General features: G+C 38.4%; 1 protein-coding gene across 2 annotated transcripts; it reads left to right on the top strand.

The window, feature by feature from the left end:
* Positions 1 to 2,567: 2,567 nt before the first annotated feature.
* On the top strand, positions 2,568 to 15,853 carry msl3 (MSL complex subunit 3). Of its 2 annotated transcripts, none has more exons than XM_031895981.1 (9): positions 2,568 to 2,765; positions 4,641 to 4,761; positions 5,788 to 5,945; positions 7,292 to 7,450; positions 8,002 to 8,264; positions 8,683 to 8,792; positions 14,219 to 14,318; positions 14,588 to 14,672; positions 15,470 to 15,848. In XM_031895981.1, the coding sequence occupies exons 2-9, from the start codon at positions 4,672 to 4,674 to the stop codon at positions 15,567 to 15,569; spliced, it is 1,065 nt and encodes a 354-aa protein (XP_031751841.1). In that variant the 5' UTR covers positions 2,568 to 2,765; positions 4,641 to 4,671; the 3' UTR covers positions 15,570 to 15,848.
* The last annotated feature ends 2,451 nt before the right edge of the window (positions 15,854 to 18,304 follow it).

The raw sequence follows: 18,304 nt of genomic DNA, 5'->3' as shown, positions 1-18,304 counted from the left end.
GGTCAGTTACCTAAGCTCAGAGACAAACACACAGTATGCTGCATATTTACATTACACGGTAGCTGAAAAACCAGTGAAATTTGCATCAAAATTTACTGTCCGACTTCCTGTTCAAAAGAAAGGCTCATTACACTAAATTGAGAGGAGTGGTGCTTCAGGCTAGATAAGGAAGTTACTGATTTCTGCAGCATATTTCAGCTTCTATCTTAGAAAGGACATTGGATTTAAAGGAGAAGGAAAGTCATTTTGACATTTTATTGCCAATAGATTCATCACATTAGTGCCACCTAGAACAATATATTTATTCTGCAGAAAGCATTACCATACCTGAGTAAACAACTCTAGAAGCTTTCTCTGTTTGCAGCTGCCATTTTAAATAGCTTCCAGCTACAGCTCTAGATATTATAGCTCAGATCACACATTCCTAAAGGAGGGGGGAGGGAGTCTTTAGCATTTTTGTGGGAGGGGGGAGCAGGAGAGGGGAGAGAGGGGAGAACTGAGCAGACTCTGGCCCAGGGAATTAAGGATTTTCCTGAGAGAGGATATCAGACACCCAAACGTTAACAAAAAATGAGACAAGAAATCCTGTGTTTCTTTTGATAGAGGACTCAGTGCAGCTTTTCTGTGAGTGCTTATGAAAGCATCATAGAAATCGATGCACAGCAAAAAAATTTTCCATGTTGATTCAGGGGCAGTTTTGAGCTAATTTAGGGATTTAGCCATTTTAGGGATAAAATAAACATGCTTAATTATCCTTTGACAGTAGAGTATTGATACATTACAACCAGGAGCACTCGCTTGAAGTACGTAGAAGAAATGTGTTGTTGCAAAAGTGTTACTATAGACACCCAAACAGCAAAAACAAACAAACAAAATAAAAATCGGTAACAATAGCTGTTTACAATAAACTGAAGGTTTATTAAATAGTGAAAAAAAAAAAAGATGCTTGCTTTGTACATGTTTTGCTTTTACATCTCCTTGGTGAAGTGCAGGACTGCTCTTCCTGATTAAGCCTGACAGGGTTGCCACCTGGCCCTGGACTGCACAAAAACACAGGGACATGCTATTCTAACAATTCACCTTAAAGGAATACGATCATGGGAAAACATGTTTTGTTGTTTTTTTCAAAACCCATCACTTAGAGCTTTTCCTGAAGAATCCTGCATTAAAATCTATTTTTCAAAAACAAACTTTAGGGTGAAGACACACTGCTACTAAACTCCTTGCCTAAAGGTGGCCATACACGGGCTGATTCTAGCTGCCGATATCAGTCCCTTAGACTGATTCGGCAGCTAATTGGCCCATGTAGGGGCATGAACGAGGGGCCAGCCCGACTGATATCTGGGCTGAAATCGTGCAGATATCGATCGAGCAGTTTAAAAAATTTAGTCAATGTGGTCCCTGAACCGACTTTGCCTATACCCGTCGTTATAATTCGATTGTTTGGCCCCAGGGCCAAATGACCGTATTAGCCTGGATTCTCCCGACGGGTGGGCGATATCGGGAGAAGATCCGCTCGCTTGGTGACATCTCCAAGCAAGCGGATCTGAAGGTGTATGGCCACCTATACAGTACTAAGAATTGTCCCTGCTAAGGTCGACTAATTAGCCGCGGGCGACTAATTTCCCTGCAATTCTACCCCACTGGCAAGAATGTAAATTGCCGGTGGGATGGCATACGCATCTCTACGATTCCCAGAAGTCACCCGAAGTTTCCTCTCAAAGCAACTTCGGCAAATACTAGCGACACATATGCCATCACACTGGCGATTTACATTCTTGCTGGTGGGGTGGCATTGCGGGGAGAGACAATTTTGAGTAAATGAGCAGCATTGTCTATTTTAGTAGCCACAACAAATAGCGGCTACCAGTAGCTCAATTTGTCTTCACCCTTAATTATGTGCAGCAAGATGGAGCCATATCACCCCCCCCCCCCTCCAAACAGCCGATCAGCAGAACAGTGGGAAGGTAGCAAGATAGCAGCTCCCAATAGATAGCATAATGGCATTCAATAGTAAGAAATCCAAGTCCGGCTTGGGACTCCTCCACATGGGAGTAGGAGAAACAATAGGTTAAATAAAATTTTAAATTTGCTATGTATACAGTGTAACTTAGAAATAAAAAGTATATCATAAAAATCAGGACATAACACCGTTAAAATTACTTTCGGTAAATGTCACCTATTACCTTCTCCTAAATTAGCGCTTTATCCCTAAATTATAAAACATCTGGCCCGATGTTCCACGCTGGAACTCACTCCCACTTTGAAGTCAATCGCTTTCTCCTCAACTAGCCGTTTTGGTCGCCAAATTAAAAAAAAATAGCTCCATTTTGCACAAAACAGTCATTTTTAGTCTGTTTGGGAGAAAATGAAGATGTTTTTGTTCCATAAGAAAACTAGGAGCTATTAGCAGATAAAAGTAATGTGAGCGAATCCCCGCCATACCCTTCGCAGACTACCGCATATCTCCTTATTCTTGTTTGCCACTGCAATATTCCGTCCTTACTTCTCACTCTCCTAAACCAGCTACGTGCTGCGTCATTGCGCTTTTATAGTCGTACGTGACGTACCAGTCTCGCGAGATGAGACTTGCGCGTCAGGAATTGCTGGTCTGCGGACCCGAATAACTGGGCATTTAAATGGCGTTGCGGGACATTTAAACAGAGATCTGGAACTGGAGGCTATAATAAGAAAGTCGTGAATGTACTGCGGAAAGCGATAAATTTGTGTGGTATGTACTGCAGGTTACAGGAGCACCACCTCAGGTCTGATATTACAGTTACACTGGGCCATTATCTGCTGTTGCAAATAAAATGGACTATGGGTCTTTGATTGTATTACATATAGAGCGTAAATAAAGAGTACACATTAGGGAAAATAGCCACGCTAAAAGGCTTCGGGTATCATTTAAAGCTTCACTTTTAGCGCTGTTCTCACTCCCATTCCATATAGTAGTGCAGCACTTGTGCCACTGCCCTAAAGCCCAAAACAAACTATAGCAGCTCTCCAGTCAAAGGTGTAATATGTTTGGTCAAATGAACTATTACAAAACTTCTGTGTGAATTTCCTTCATTAACTTCATAGACAAAGTGACGTATGAGCATACCGTGTAACTTACTGAGCTACTAGTAGCAGCTGCTTGTCATGGCTACTAAAATAGACAATGCTGATCATTTACTGATAATTGTCTCTACTTGTGTTTTAGCAGAGGCAATTCTCCGTATTGTATATGGCACGGAATTTTCAGGCATTTAGTAGCAGCTACTTGTTGTGGCTACAAAAGTATCTGATGAAGTGGCGGGATGCCACGAAACGTGTAAAGCGTAGGTCCTGTGTGATGTACATGTGCTTTTTATAAGATGACCGAGCACCACGTGGTGCTCCGCTATTTTTGATGTTTCTCTGCTAATTGGGGCCATCTGTGAGTTGGTCTGCGAGTAGCACACATGTACTAGAAGCGGTAAGTGCTCCCATGTAATATTTCTATTTTCATTTACTGATAATTGTCTGACTGTGTTTTAGCAGAGGCAATTCTCTGTATTGTCTATAACAGGGTATTTTTTGGCATTTATTAGCCGTGACAAGTAGCTGCTACTAAGTAGCTCCGCGTGTCTTCCCCCCCTAATGTGGTATCGCTTGCTGTTTCCTGCTAACCTCTGCTACTTTCTACTTGCTCTGTCCTTCTTAAGCTGGCCATACATGTGTCAATCTAACGATGTTTCGTGCGACCAACGGTCGCACGAAACATCGTCAGATCCGCCACACACAGTCAGGGCTGAAACAGCAGATAAGGAGGTAGAAACAATAGGATTTCTACCTCCTTCTGCCGATTCAGCCCTGACGGCAGATTTTGGTCAGGCACCTTCTATGGCGCCCGTTCAAAATTTTCTAACCTGCCCGATCGGCGAGTCGTCCGATATCAGCAGCTTCCTGCGATACCGGTCGACTCGCCGACATGCCATACACGCACCGAATATCGTACGAAACGAGGTTTCGTACGATAGTATCGGTGCGTGTATGGCCAGCTTTATCAGATACTCTGTCTGATAGAGGATTTGTATGCTTGTCCAAACACATGCCACTGGGCAAAATGACTGCATAACTCACCCTGGGAACAAACTGTTTAATCTTGGTATGCTTGCAAGTTTGTTAAGCTAGGAAACGGTCCAATAAATACAAAACTTTGCTCTGTCTCAGGAAATATATGTCTTAATGTTACCTCCTGTTACAGCATGTAAATATTAAATCTGTGAAGGAAAAACACAATTTTTATGCATTCGTTTGGACATCAAGGCCTTAAAGAAGTGTTTATGTGCTACTGGGTCACACAGCATATCACACATATCTTATGGCCTACGGTAATCAGGGGCCCCCACTTGGCATTTTTTGCTTGTACTGTCCCCTCATTGAAGTTGCTGTCTCTTCTCTTATGTCTCTGCTTTGGTATAAATTGGAATTTATATATTGTCCTGATTTTCAACACAAGACATCTTAACTAGATTTAAATGCAAGGTATGCTCTTTGTTTTTAAGGATATTTTTTGGATTATAAGTAAACCACCTTAAGTATACTTAAGAAAAGTGTTGTTACCTAGTTCTGTTAACAGCTGGTGTTAGATAAAAATTCTCTTGGTTTTGTAGGAAGAAGAACAAGTGTAACATTTAAACAGACATGGATGAAAAAACTATATTAGTAGAAATTCCTGACATTTTGAAGAAAAAGCTAGAAGAAGACTGCTATCTCATAAATAAAAGGAAACGGGTGAGTAAGGACATTTAAAGTTAAGTCACTGAGAAACCATGCCAAGCCAAATGGAACATTTTCTCATATAAAAATGTGGCCAAGAACCTCCAGGACTGGTGTATTCAGGCAGTTTGTGGCAATAGTGTCTAATGCAGAATAGCAGAATAGTTATTAGAAAAAAATATAGCTTCAGAATTATACTGTTTTTTTTTTCTATTGCTGCTATAAAGCAGATTATGCCTTTAAGGGATTAAAACCTTTCTGTTAGTATACCATTTGTAAAAGTCATGTCAATATAGAATGGTTTTGACTAATGGCCTTTCTACTGCAGTTTAGCAAAATGGCATAGCCAGTCAAAGTTGCAATGACCTCTCAAGTTTGCTCATAACCTGTATGGTTGCTATAGAGCTATGTCTAGATATTCATCTCTGCAAATTTCATGCCCCTTCTCTTTGGGGAATTTGAAGTCTAAAAATCCAAATCTTGTTATGAAACCTGCGTTAAACTGGGATATATGGGGGGAATCTATTTGTTAATAGCAACAGAATCTCTCAGTTTTTCTGCATACTTTTTGGAAGCTTTTTAATATGTTGTTTGTAATATCCATTTAAATAAACAGTATAAATAAAAAGGTAGATTTAGTTTAACACTTATCATTATTAATAATTTGTTACTGAAAGGCTATGACAATATTTGAACCACATACACTGCTGCATTATTCCCTTCAATTTCATATTTTTACATGTTTGGGTAACATGTATCATGCTCTTTGCACCTGTTAACAGTATATACTTTCAGATTGCCTGCAGCAGAAGTTGGATGGGTAATTCCACCCCATGCCTTTATTGTTTTAAAGATGCACAGGAAATTTGTACTGCTGAAGAGTGTGAGGACAGTTATGAAAAGAGTGGAAAGGGGATAGGAGAGCTCCCCTGTGGGGCTGGTTGCTAATTATCAAATGATTAGTAGTGTTCTTTTTGTTTTTTAAATTTCCAGATAGACTGTCTTCTGAAACATTGTCTCAAGTGATTGTTTTTCTTTCAGCTGGTAAAACTACCATGTCAAACCAACATCATTACTATTCTTGAATCTTATGTGAAACATTTTGCTATCAATGCAGCATTTTCTGCAAACGAGAGGTTCCGTCACCATCAGACAACAAGCGTCAATACAAATCTTCATTATATTCCACCAGAAAAAAAGTATGTTACCTTTTTTTTTCCCTTTTTTTTTTAATCGTATTTAACTTAAAATAAGGACTATGTCAGTCTCTTGTCAAGGGCTTGGGTTTGCTGTAGTGATGAGCGGGACAGACTCTAACCCACCCTCTCCCGTCCAGACCTGCTGAGACATCATCACTTTTACAGACACAATGACATCACCTGAATGGGGAGGGCAGGTGTGAGTATTTCAGATATCGAACAAAGGAATGCCGGAAGACTGGGGCCTGAAGATGTCATGGGTGGGGGGTTGCAACTTGCTAGAAACTTGCTTACTGGGTAAATACCTCAATCACCAATGTGCATTAATGTATTTTATTTAGTGAGGATTGCCCCATGGGACGCATGCTTAAATAGCATGAAGGCAGTTCAGGTGACCAGAGCTTAATAGCATAAGGCGGATTGGAAGAGTCTATAGCTATTAAAATTAACTCTAAGGGGCCCATTTACTTACTCACGAACCGGCCGAATGCGTCTGATTGCGTTTTTTTCGTAATAGTTGGTATTTGGCGATTTTTTCGGAAAATTGTCGCGACTTTTTCGTTACCAATACGTTTTACGCGAAAAAACGAGTTTTTCGTAGCCGTTACGATGCGCTCGTATTTTGTCACGACTTTTTCGTAGCCTTCGTGCCGAGTACGAAAGATTCGGATTCATTCAAGCTTCAGTATGGTGACTTTACTTGGGCCAGGTTGGAGCTGCAGGGTGCCATTGAGTCCTATGGGAGGCTTCCAAAATCATGCTAAGTCTGAAAGTTTCGCCCGCCGCTTACAAGCGCTCAATACGAAAAAGTCGCAACAAGATACGAGCGCATCGTAATGGCTACGAAAAACTCGCGTTTTTTCACGCAAATCGTATTGGTAACGAAAAAGTCGCGACAATTTCCGTAAAGGCACCGAAAAAATCGCAAAAAATACGAAAAAGTCGCAAAATGTTTGTTTTCCAATCGGATTTTTCCAATTCGGATTCGAATTTGTGTCTTAGTAAATGTGCCCCCAAGGGTATTTTGGACAATATCTTTGCAAATGATAGCTATTATTTTTGCTTATTAAATGTGTTTATTCTGCCTCTTCCTTGAGCCTGCTTCTATGGTTACTGACTTTATAAAGGAATTAGTTATTAAGTTAGATTTATTATTTATCTTTATAAATCTTTAATTCAAAGAATTGACTGGAAGCTAGGTTTCGGTAGGTTAAATGCTAAACTGTATATCTAACAGGAGATAAAAACTTAAAGAATGTATTGCAAGTTGTCTTAGAATATTACAGCATCATAAAAACAACATCTTTTCCTTTAAATTAAATAATTTAAATATTTTTTTACTTCAGTGTTGAACTTTGTAAAGAGATGGTCGATGGCTTGAGGATTACATTTGATTTTACTCTACCTCTAATACTACTTTATCCATATGAACAAACACAATATAAAAAGGTGATGTCGTCAAAGTTTTTTCTTCCTATTAGAGAAAGTGCATCTATTGGCAACAGGTATGTTAAAGTAATACTGTCAGTTTTTATGTAGCTCTAATTAGTGCTATGTAGTTTTGTTTCATAAAATTACAACACATGCCCATATTTGTGGGCAAGCAACAAAGGCCTGGGCTTAAGGAGGATAAAATCTGGGGGCAGCTGGCTGCATTTCCACTGGGGACTGGGCGTGACATTTTGACATCTGTTTAAATTTCCCGCCCAGTCCCCAGTGGAAGCTATCCCACTGAGGAAATGGTGGAGTTGAGGGGTGGTGATGTGGCGAAAAATCTTTAAATCTGGCATGATCAAACACCAGTGGAATTGTTTTTTTTTTTGCCGTGGAAAGCTTTCTTGTCTCATTTAAATTAATTCTGTTAAAAGACTGCATGCAGATATGTAAACGTGGTTTGAAACAGAATTGTAGACTACAGTGGTCTGATTACTGTGTTGGCTTTAATGGAGAATAGAGGTCAGAATATATTTTATTTAAGAAAGGCACAAATGTCTGTTTGCAGTGTGGCTTCTTTAATTTAATATTAGTTTTATAGTTTTGTTGTTCCTCACTCCAGAAATCAGGAAGAAGTATCGCCAAGTCCACCACTTCTAAATCCGCCAACTCCGCAGTCAACTGACAGTCAACATACCACAGGGGAGCCAGCAACTCCAAAAAGGCGAAGAACAGAGCCAGACATTTTGCAATCTTTAAGACGTTCTACAAGGCACAGTACAAGCTGTGATAGGATGTCAGAAAGCAGTGCTTCTCCACAACCTAAGCGACGACATCCAGAAACTCCAACATCAATGCCAAAGCTCTTCCTGCATTTAGAAAAGAGTAGGTTATTTTTTTATTTGTGTAACTATAAAACTTTCCTGTTGGACAAAAAAAATCTGGTGTGTATTAACCTTAGCTGTGCTCTTCTAATTCAACTTAGCAGTATTTTTATATTTTTGCCTTATTACATTTTTACTGCTGTTATGAAAAGTTAATATTGCAAACTCACTTAAGCTTCCATTGGAAGATAATCCCTCTGAAAAGCAAACTTTTACTTAGAAACACAGAAGAATCTGTTCAGCCATAATGAAGACTAAGGACATGAAATATGAGTTTCTAATGCCCTATGCTAATGCTTCCAAGGGGCTTTAGGATTTACTAAAACTCTAAAAAAAAATCCGAATCGAGTTAAATAAAAAATCGATGGTTAGTAAATGAGCCCCTAAGTGTATTACTTCATTTTTGTTCTTGTACCTAGAAACTCCTGTACATAGTGGTTCTTCTTCACCAATCACATTAACTCCCAGCAAAGAAGGAAGCTCTGTGTTCTCTGGATTAGAAGGTCGGAGGAATAATGAGCTCAATGAGGTAATAGTTATATTGTGTGCTGTATTTTGACATCCCACCTGTTTACACACAAAATACTTGATTTATGCAATTCAATACTAGGTTAGATAATAGCCAGAAGTCATGTACATTTTATATAACTGCCCAGAATTTGATTTATTTCTTGCCTTAACAATTTTAGTATAATTCATTTTTTATTTTTTTTATTTTATAGCATTTTCTATGTGATGAGAATTGACTTTTGCAATTGTTTGGATATGGCCCATACAACCATATAAAGGGGTAGTTAGCTTTTAGAATGTCCTATCCTTAGTTTCTAAATTATTTACTGCCTTCTTGGCAACCAAATCACTGTAATTGCATCTGGAGAAGCTGATTTACAAAAGAGCTAAATTAAATAATCCTAAAAAGATGGGCAACTGCAGATTGTCTGTATTACTATATACCTTATACTAAAAGTTAAGTTAAAGGTGAACTACACCTTTAATGCTTCTATATTGGGTTGGTATGACATGTACTATAGTAATAGTCTTTAATGATAAATAATATTCAGTAGCACAAAAGTGTAATACCTGTCTATACAAATTTTTTTAACATTTATATTTTTTTTTTATTATTAACAAATTTTTATTTTCATAATAAAATATTATCGAAACAGCATATAACACACATATTGGCCATAATACAAGTTATTAGTTTCATAACTTTCAGCTTAGGCCTTGAATTTTACATTAATTGTTCCCTGTGTCATATAAGGGACACATAAGGGATACTTAACAAAATCTTAAAAAAAAAAAAGATATATGAAAGAAAAGAAAAAAAAGAAAGAAAAGAGAAAAATAAGACCAAGAGGGGGAAAGAGAGAAGGAAAAGGGAAAAAAAAAAGGGGGAAAAAGAGCAGGGAAGCAGACATTCATAAATTATAGTTAGACTGAACAGTACGTTAAGCATGATATAATTATTACTCTGTCTACCCTTTGTTGAAGTGTTTCCAAGGGGACCACTTTTTATGGTGGTTGCCCAAAGAATTTCTGTTTCTGGCGTCAAAAAATTCAAATCTTTCAGTGAGATCTAGAAAATTTACTAACTCTGAGATAGCTGGGGGTAAGTCCGTTTTCCATCGCTGAGCAATTAATAGTCTTGCCACTTCTAAAAAGTGTACTACCAGACGTTTTTGAGAATATTTTAAGAAATCAAGGTCCAAATTTAAGAGAGCTGTTAAGGGAGTTTTGTGAACTGGGCATTCCAAAACTTTATTAATTAGATCAAACACTTGAGTCCAAAATGAGGCAAGTTTGGGGCATTCCCACCATATGTGAACATGTGTCCCGTCTTGGCCGCATCCTCTCCAACACTCCTTAGATGCTGTTTGTGGAAAAATTTTGTGCAGTCTCGATGGAACTAAGTACCAGCGGTACATCAACTTGATACTGGGTTCTAGAAGTCTAGCAGATTTAGTTGAGGCCATAATCAGTGTGAAAGCAGTATTCCAGTCTATTGGATCGATTGATAAATTAAGTTCTTTTTCCCATGCAGATATATGTGTCCCTGGTGGTTTTGAAGACTGGTCATTAATTGCCGCATAGAAATGGGATATTCGTGCGCCAGCCATTGATAGGGAGGTAATTTTTTGCTGAGTAGCAGATAGTTGTTTGGGTTTACAGTAAGGATTTGCCTTACGGAAACTTGATAGTTGGAGGTAGATATAAAATGACTTGGAAGGTAAAGGCCATTTAGTGCGAAGTATTTGAAATGTAGGTAGTTGGTTATTAATCAGGATGTTCGCCCACAAATCAATTCCAGCCTGGAGCCAAGGAGCTGGGTTGAAGTTTGGAATGATCCCTTTAAAAGCTGAGAGAGGAAATTTAGGATGAAGACCAAGGCTTAGGTGGTCAGAATGTATGACTGAGTCCCAGACCGTAATTGACGCATGAAATGTAGGGAAGGACTTGATAGATTTTAGTCTTAGTTTTGGAGGGATCCAGATAAGTTCATCGAGGTGAAGAAGAGATGATATGGTTATATCCTTTTCTTGTCTCACCCACTGTGGCTGAGTTGTAGTTGTAAAAATACGTTGTATAAAGTTTAAGTGAGAGGCTTGGTAATATTTTTTAAAGTTAGGAAAACCGAGTCCTCCTTGAAGTTTGCCTTTTGAGAGTGATGCCAATGGGATTCTAGGCTTCTTGGCTTTCCAAATGTATTTTGAGATTGATTTTTGTAGTGCAGTGAAATATTTATTGGGAATCTTAATCGGAATTGTCCGGAATAGGTACAGAATTTTCGGTAAAATCATGGTCTTAATAGCGGAAAGTCTACCTATCCATGAAATTTCTTTGTAAGTCCAGGATTGAAAATATTGCTCAATTTTCCCTAACATTGCTTTGAAGTTAGCATTGTATAGACTAGTTACTGAAAATCCCACCTTTATGCCTAGGTACGAAATAACAGACTGCTGCCACAAAAACTTATAGGATGCTTTTAATTCTCTCACTTGGTTTTTGGGAATCCAGATTGGAAGGGCCTCAGTTTTGGTTGTGTTAATTTTGTAATAGGAAATCTCTGAGAATTCTGAAAGTAGTTGGAACAATGTTTGAAGTGAACAAATTGGGTTGGAGAGAGTCAGGATAATGTCATCTGCAAATAAGGATAATTTGTATGAGTTTTTACCTATCAGAAACCCCGAGATTTGGGACTGTTGACGTATGGCCTCTGCTAAGGGTTCCATAAGTAGTACAAAGATTAGGGGAGAAAGGGGGCACCCCTGTCGGGTACCATTCGTAAGTGAAAATCTAGGAGAAATTTGACCATTGGTTTGTATTGCGGCAGAGGGAGATTTATATAATGTGAGGATATGATCTAAGAACGTACCTGAGAAACCGAACTTTTCCAAGACCTTTTGTAGATATAGCCATGAGACCCTATCAAAGGCTTTTTCCGCATCTAAAGCTACCAGAAGGCAAGGAGATCTTGTTTGATTAGCTTGGATGGCAATATTGATTACTTTTCTAGTATTGTCTGGTGCCTGTCTGGTTGGTACAAATCCGACCTGATCATCAGAAATCAGAGATTTTAAAATGGGGTTTAGTCGGTTTGCCAGTATTTTAGCGTAAATCTTTATGTCCGAATTAAGCAGGGATATAGGGCGATAATTTTCCACTCGGGTAGGGTCTTTATTAGGCTTCGGGATTGTTGTTATAGTCGCTTGGAATAGTTCTTTTCTGGGTGACTGAGAAGTGGGGAGAAAGTTAAATAATTCAGTTAACTTAGGAGCTAGGGAGGCTGAAAGATTCTTGTAAAAATTATTTGAAAACCCGTCTGGGCCCGGGGCTTTATTATTTTTGAGTGCTTTAATTGTAGAGGTCACTTCTGCTTGTGTTATAGGGGCATTAAAATATTCTAGTTGATTTTCTGATAGTGAGGGCAAGGATATTTTAGTGAGAAAGTTTGTGATGTTAGTTGAATCTGGTTGGGGAGTTGTGGGATCATCTTTTAAGTTATATAGCTTGGTATAATAATTCGCAAACTCTTGTGCTATATGCTTTGGATTGGAAAGCATTTGCCCATCAGATGTTTTGATCGACAATATTCTGTTATTTACCCTTGCGTCCCTAAGTTTAGAGGCCAGCAGTCTACTATTTTTGTTATCCTCAACATAGTAACGTTGCTTAGTCAACATGATTTGAAATGTCACTCTTTCCATGTTTATCACATTAATTTCTGCATTTAAGGATGACACTTTTTGGGCCAATGCCTCAGTCGGGTGGATTTTGTGTTGCCTTGAAGCTTCGGCTAACTGAACTAGTAAGTCTTTTGCTTTGGCTTTCTTTTTCTTAGTCTCGCTTGCAGCCATAGCAATTAGTTGGCCCCTTATATATGCTTTATACGTACACCAAAGCAGATCTTTGGATATATCTGGGGTAGAATTTAATGCAAAAAATTCTGTAGTTAGTTTTGTAATTTTTTCTTCATGTTGTTTATTAAGTAATAGGGTATTATTCAGTCTCCAGGTAGAAGACGGGGTGGGAATCTGAAGGAAATCTAAAAAACACCCGACTGGGGCATGGTCCGACCAAGTGGCAATTCCTATGTAAGGCTTAACCGATTGAAATAAAGTGGATTTATCTGCAAGAACTAAGTCAATCCTAGAATAAGACATATGCACATGCGATAAAAAAGTATAATCACGTTCAGTAGGGTGACCCGCTCTCCAAACATCATATAACTCATATTGTTTTATGGTGTTAAAAAAGGACTTGGACAAAGAAGTAGCTGACCTTAGAGTGTTGCCCTTCGGTATGGGGGATTTGTCTATAAGAGGATCTGGTGCGAGATTGAAGTCTCCCATGATTAATAATTTGGTCCCAGTTTCTTGCCTAGCTTTCTTAAGTACTTTATTTATAAACGACATTTGGTGGGAATTTGGGGCGTAAAGGTTTACTAATATATATATATGGGAGAAAACTTCTAATTTAATAATCTGTCTATACAAATTTTAAAGAAATACTCAAAAATAGCACTAGAGATGCACACAACTTAAAAGGAAAATGAAATAATGCTGCTTGTCTGTGGGCTGGATGATTTTCCTATATTCCTTTGTGGACTGTTGAACTGGATATTTCAAGCAAACAATTTTCTGTTTCTTTTTCCTAAAATGGATAGTAAACATTATGAAATAATATAGCTGCAAACATAGCTATTTAATGGATATTGTTATTGTGTCCATAAAAATACAAACAATCACTGAATATGTAAGTTATTACAAATAAGGGTTTGATCAGCTCTACCAGCTAGAATTTCCAGGCTAATACCAGTAGAAAAACCTTGTCTCTGACTTGCATGGACCATCATGGTTTCCTCTTAAATACATGAAATTTAAAGTTGTTGCAGCCTCTCCCCCCCCACCCTTTAATATGTACGTACTTGGGTTTTGACATTGTGTATGTGTCTTAGGGGAGAAAATGGGCCAGACTGACATCACATGAAAGGAAAAGTACTAAAAACAAATTAGGTTGACATTGTTTAGTCCTTTTACAAAAGGTTAAATCACTTGGGAGGATGCCAAAAGGCACCCTCTGTTGATTTTAATCGCTTACCTAATACCCTAGGCCAGTGCTCTGGTCAGGGGTGTTTATGAAGCAGCTCGTCGCCATCTTCTTGAAGTGAAAGCCAAACGTGGACACCAAAAGCTAGCTTCTTAACTATACTGCACTTGCGCCTGCCCATGCCCTAAGAAAAGAAGACAGAAGAGAAAGAAAATCATGCCAAAAGAAATCTAGAAATACCCTCAGCTGCTGTAGTTTTCTGCTAACAGGAGTCTGGGGTATTAGGTATGTGATTATAATGACTTGGTTGTAGCCTCCAGTGATTTAACTTTTCATTCTCCCTTATAATAGTATTTTTACTAAGTCTTATAACCATGTGCATCCTCTCTTGAAATATTTTTGTAGGTGTTGTCTTGGAAACTAATGCCAGAAAATTACCCTCAAAGTGATCAGTCACCTCCTCCATCTTACATTTATGGATCGCAACACCTGCTTCGATTATTTGGTAAGAAATTGTTTTGTTTGGATTTAGGTGTGAGTTGAAATACATTTCTTAATTTCCCATATCTGTTTTTTTTCTTCTTTATGTTAAATAATCACTGTAGTTTTTCTAAAGTGCTAAGATAAGTAGGTGCACTATGCAAGGATTTTGTGCTGTTATTAAAGTAGTATAAAGAACTAGAGACATAGAATACATTAGCTACATTAGCTAAGATACGTAAGCTGATATTGTTGCAGAGCTATAAATGTAATGATGTCTTTCTTCTCCAACAGTGAAACTTCCAGAAATAATGGGAAAGATGATGTTCTCAGATAAAAACCTAAAGGCTTTGCTCAAGCACTTTGAACTTTTTCTAAGGTAGGGTTGAAGGCTGAAAGTTAAGTTCTTCTTACAAGACCATCATAATTATTAATATTAATTATTAATGCCATGTCAAGATTGTTGGGCTGTTTAACATATTTTAAGTTTGTCTTCATTTTTTATTATATAGGGTATCTCTACTGCGTACTGTATATCCTGACTGGGGAAAAATAACATTCACAGACATTTTTTTATTATATTTTGAGAATTATTAGCATGATTGTTTTTGAATTTTTTTAAATTAAAGGAGAATTGTACCCTAGAAAAAGGCCCGCTTCAGTTTTCTGAAACGCATCTATACTCCACTCAGCAGCTGCCCTTTTCCCTGTACCTAAATTGAGAACCCAGAGTAGCAAATCAGGATTGGCAGTCACCATGTCAGGTGTCACTTCCTGTTTTCAGGCACCCTGAAATTGATCGGCAGCAAGAGCATGCACACTGATTGGGACTGTACTTTGCATGTGATGTGACTAGACATGATGGGCGCCAACCCTGCTGCTACTGTACTGAAGTTAGGAGGTTTGGAAGAATTTTTTTTTTTTTTTAAATAGATACCATCCTGCATTCTGGAATGCATTCCAACTTGTTAATGGTGTTTACATGAGCTGGGCAATCTAATCCCAGGATTGAGTTTAAAACCACCCAGATAAGTTAGGTCACGGCTTGGTTCTAACTACCTTTTCTTTCTCCATACCTCCTGGGTCCTGCCATGTTTGTTGCAGTTTGTTTCATTCTGTTTTTTAGCAATAATGATTTAAAGATTTTGACTTTCATTTTGTTTGTTTACTTTGCAGATTCCTTGCAGAGTATCATGAGGATTTCTTCCCAGAATCTGCTTATGTAGCTGCCTGTGAAGCCTATTACAGTACCAAAAATCCTCGAGCAGTCTATTAACATCACAAAGTACAGACTTTTCACTATTTTTCATCTAAGACTACAAACTGTTTCACACTTGAACATTATTCAGATGAAGAAGGTTAAGTTTTCTGACTCCAGTTTTGCCTCTCAGCTGTTGCAGGATGATTGTTGCTGAACTTTGTATATAATTTTAAATGTTTTTCGATTTACTGTGTTGCCTTATTAAATGTAGGCAAATGAAAGTTCTTTGCATGTATTTGTTGTCATTAAAAACATGCTGCAAAGTTACTCTCTTTATTTGCTTAAATAAGTTAACACAACCCTGTCGCCTGCCTGTGTCCTTATCTTTACTTTCTGCCTTTTCTTCGTCTTAGCACATCAGACTCTATGGCAGATATTTAATGTTTAAAGTCAGAACATACTTGTTAAAGCCGCACACCTGTTGCTGCTATACTCACTGCAATAGTGGTGCAAGCCTTCCGCAGGACTGGCAGTTCCTTATCCTCAATCAAACTGTTTCTGTAACGGAGCCGCACACACGAGCATATGCAGTCGGGGAGCTTACCCCATTTATTATGACCACCTTGATAAAGTCAGAACATGCCACAGAACTGGGAAGAGTTGTAAACAGAAAAAAAGAGAATGTATTGATTGGTAAAGTGTAATTATAAGGTATTGTAAAAAAGGTACATTTCATAGGGAGGGGTACTGAGTTAAGTGCTTAGTGTCTTCTAGAAAATGACAGTGGGGGGGTATATTATCTGCTATGTAAATGGCACATTCTAAAGTCTGAAAGTAGTTTATACATTTTTAAAGTAGAAAGAAATTAATAATCACTGGGGGAGGGGGGTTCCAATTTATTAAGTAAGCGATTTTAATTACTTGTGGGTGCCTGAGACAACAAGTCCTGTCCTCCTTTTAATTTAAAACTACACAAGCTGAGGATATTCCAGGGATTCCTCACAGCTGATGTGTGCTGTGCACATGCTAAGTATAGCAAACATTGAAGCGAAAAGTCAGTGTTCCTGCTTTTCATGTTACTGCCCATGCTCACATCAGGAGGAATCCCCGGGTCACTGAAGAAGTGGCAAAATGGCACTCCTATAATTGTACCCTAGGCCAGTGTTCCTATATGCTTAAAACGGCACAGACCCAGGATACTACTGTAGAAGGGGTCTCTGCTAAGTAATTCTAATTGCTGGCAGGTACCTTACAGATTGCCACACCGCAGTGATTATACGTTTCCTTCTTTATAGATCCAGAAGGGCTGCTGTGGGGTTGCTGATACTGATACTTAAGGCTGATGCCACACGTGGCGTTTTTACGCTGCGTTTTTTCTCAGCCTAAAAACGCCGCACAAGCCACACAGCCCCTGACTATGGCATTTTTCAGCCTAGTACTGGTGACGTAGCAAATCCCGTTTCCACGGTGCTAATAGTGCAAAATAGTAAAAAACACTGCGGATTTCAACTAGGCCTGGCAGCTGCCTTTGTGTATACATAGGAATAGCTGGCTTTGCAAATACTGGCGTATTTCAGCCAACGCTTGAAAAATCTATGCTAAGGTGTGTTCTAGCGTATTTCCGCATTGTGTGGTTTGCTTCGAGTCTTTTCAAGTTATTTCTATGGATGATGATATCAGGCGTTTTTCAGCCGCTGAGAGAATTAGAAAATACGCAGCGTAAAAATGCCATGTGTGGCATCAGCCTAAGACTACTCCCCCATTACTGAGCTGGCAGGTAAAGAGCTGATCTGTCCGCACCGCTAAGAACTCAGAGTGGTTGTTGGCTTCTCTCCCAAGTCTCTGTTTGTTAAGACTGTCATGATCTTTACTTTCTGATAACTGAATATTGCCTAGAGAAAACACGTTTGAGCAGTATTTTTTTTCTTGCCATAAACCAGTGTCGCGTTAACTCATCGTAGGGCTTATCCAGTGAGACCAGTGAGCAAAGTACAATTAAAATCGCCATGTTTTTTCCCCCCACATTGCACCAGAATTTCCAGTATGCAGTGTGCTATTGTGATTCTAAATGTACAAATGATGCAACTAGAATTGTCAATCTATGGGGTGTGTTTACTAAGATTGGAGATAAATATCAATGGTGTTGTTGCCCATAGCAACCAATCAGCAATTAGATTTGAACAGTCGCCTACAAGTAAGAAATCAAATGCAAAAATGTAGTTGGTTGCTAAGGGCAACATCACCGGTGATATATATATATTTATATAGACTAATGGACAATGTAGACACTTTTTAGGCATCTTAATTATCTACATTTTTGCATCTTTTATGTGCCCGTAGTTCTGCAAACATTTTAAGTATTACAAACCAAGGGAACAATACTTTGCCAGCAAATTTTAAGACAGAGGCTCTTTGTGGACAATCTATGGCTTTTTTTTTTCTGGTTGTGTATTCTGTGTACATCTAATTATTTTAAGTGAATATGCTGCTATTGGACTCTTATTGATAAGTATTTTGCTTTAGGCAATGCTTTTGTTTCAGTAGGTCCTGAGACAAAACTGCAACAATTCAGAATAAGCATACAGAGAAACCATGGGGAATTGCGGCTTTGCGACAAACCACACAAAATCATGGGATATCAATTTTCATGTTTTATTAAAACAGTTGACAGACAAAATATATCATGCCAGCTATAAACCTTTTGAGATGGGAAACTTGGTCAATGTAAAATGTATTTCGGATACAGGAAAATCATGTTTTTGTTTTTCACAACTTTTCAAATAACCCATTCATGATTTTTCGTGAAAACG

This window comes from Xenopus tropicalis, chromosome 2 (genome assembly GCF_000004195.4).
Source record: "Xenopus tropicalis strain Nigerian chromosome 2, UCB_Xtro_10.0, whole genome shotgun sequence".
Classification (NCBI taxonomy): Eukaryota; Metazoa; Chordata; class Amphibia; order Anura; family Pipidae; genus Xenopus; species Xenopus tropicalis.
The sequence above is the reverse complement of the archived record's forward strand: the minus strand, read 5'-3'. Positions and strand labels throughout refer to the sequence as shown.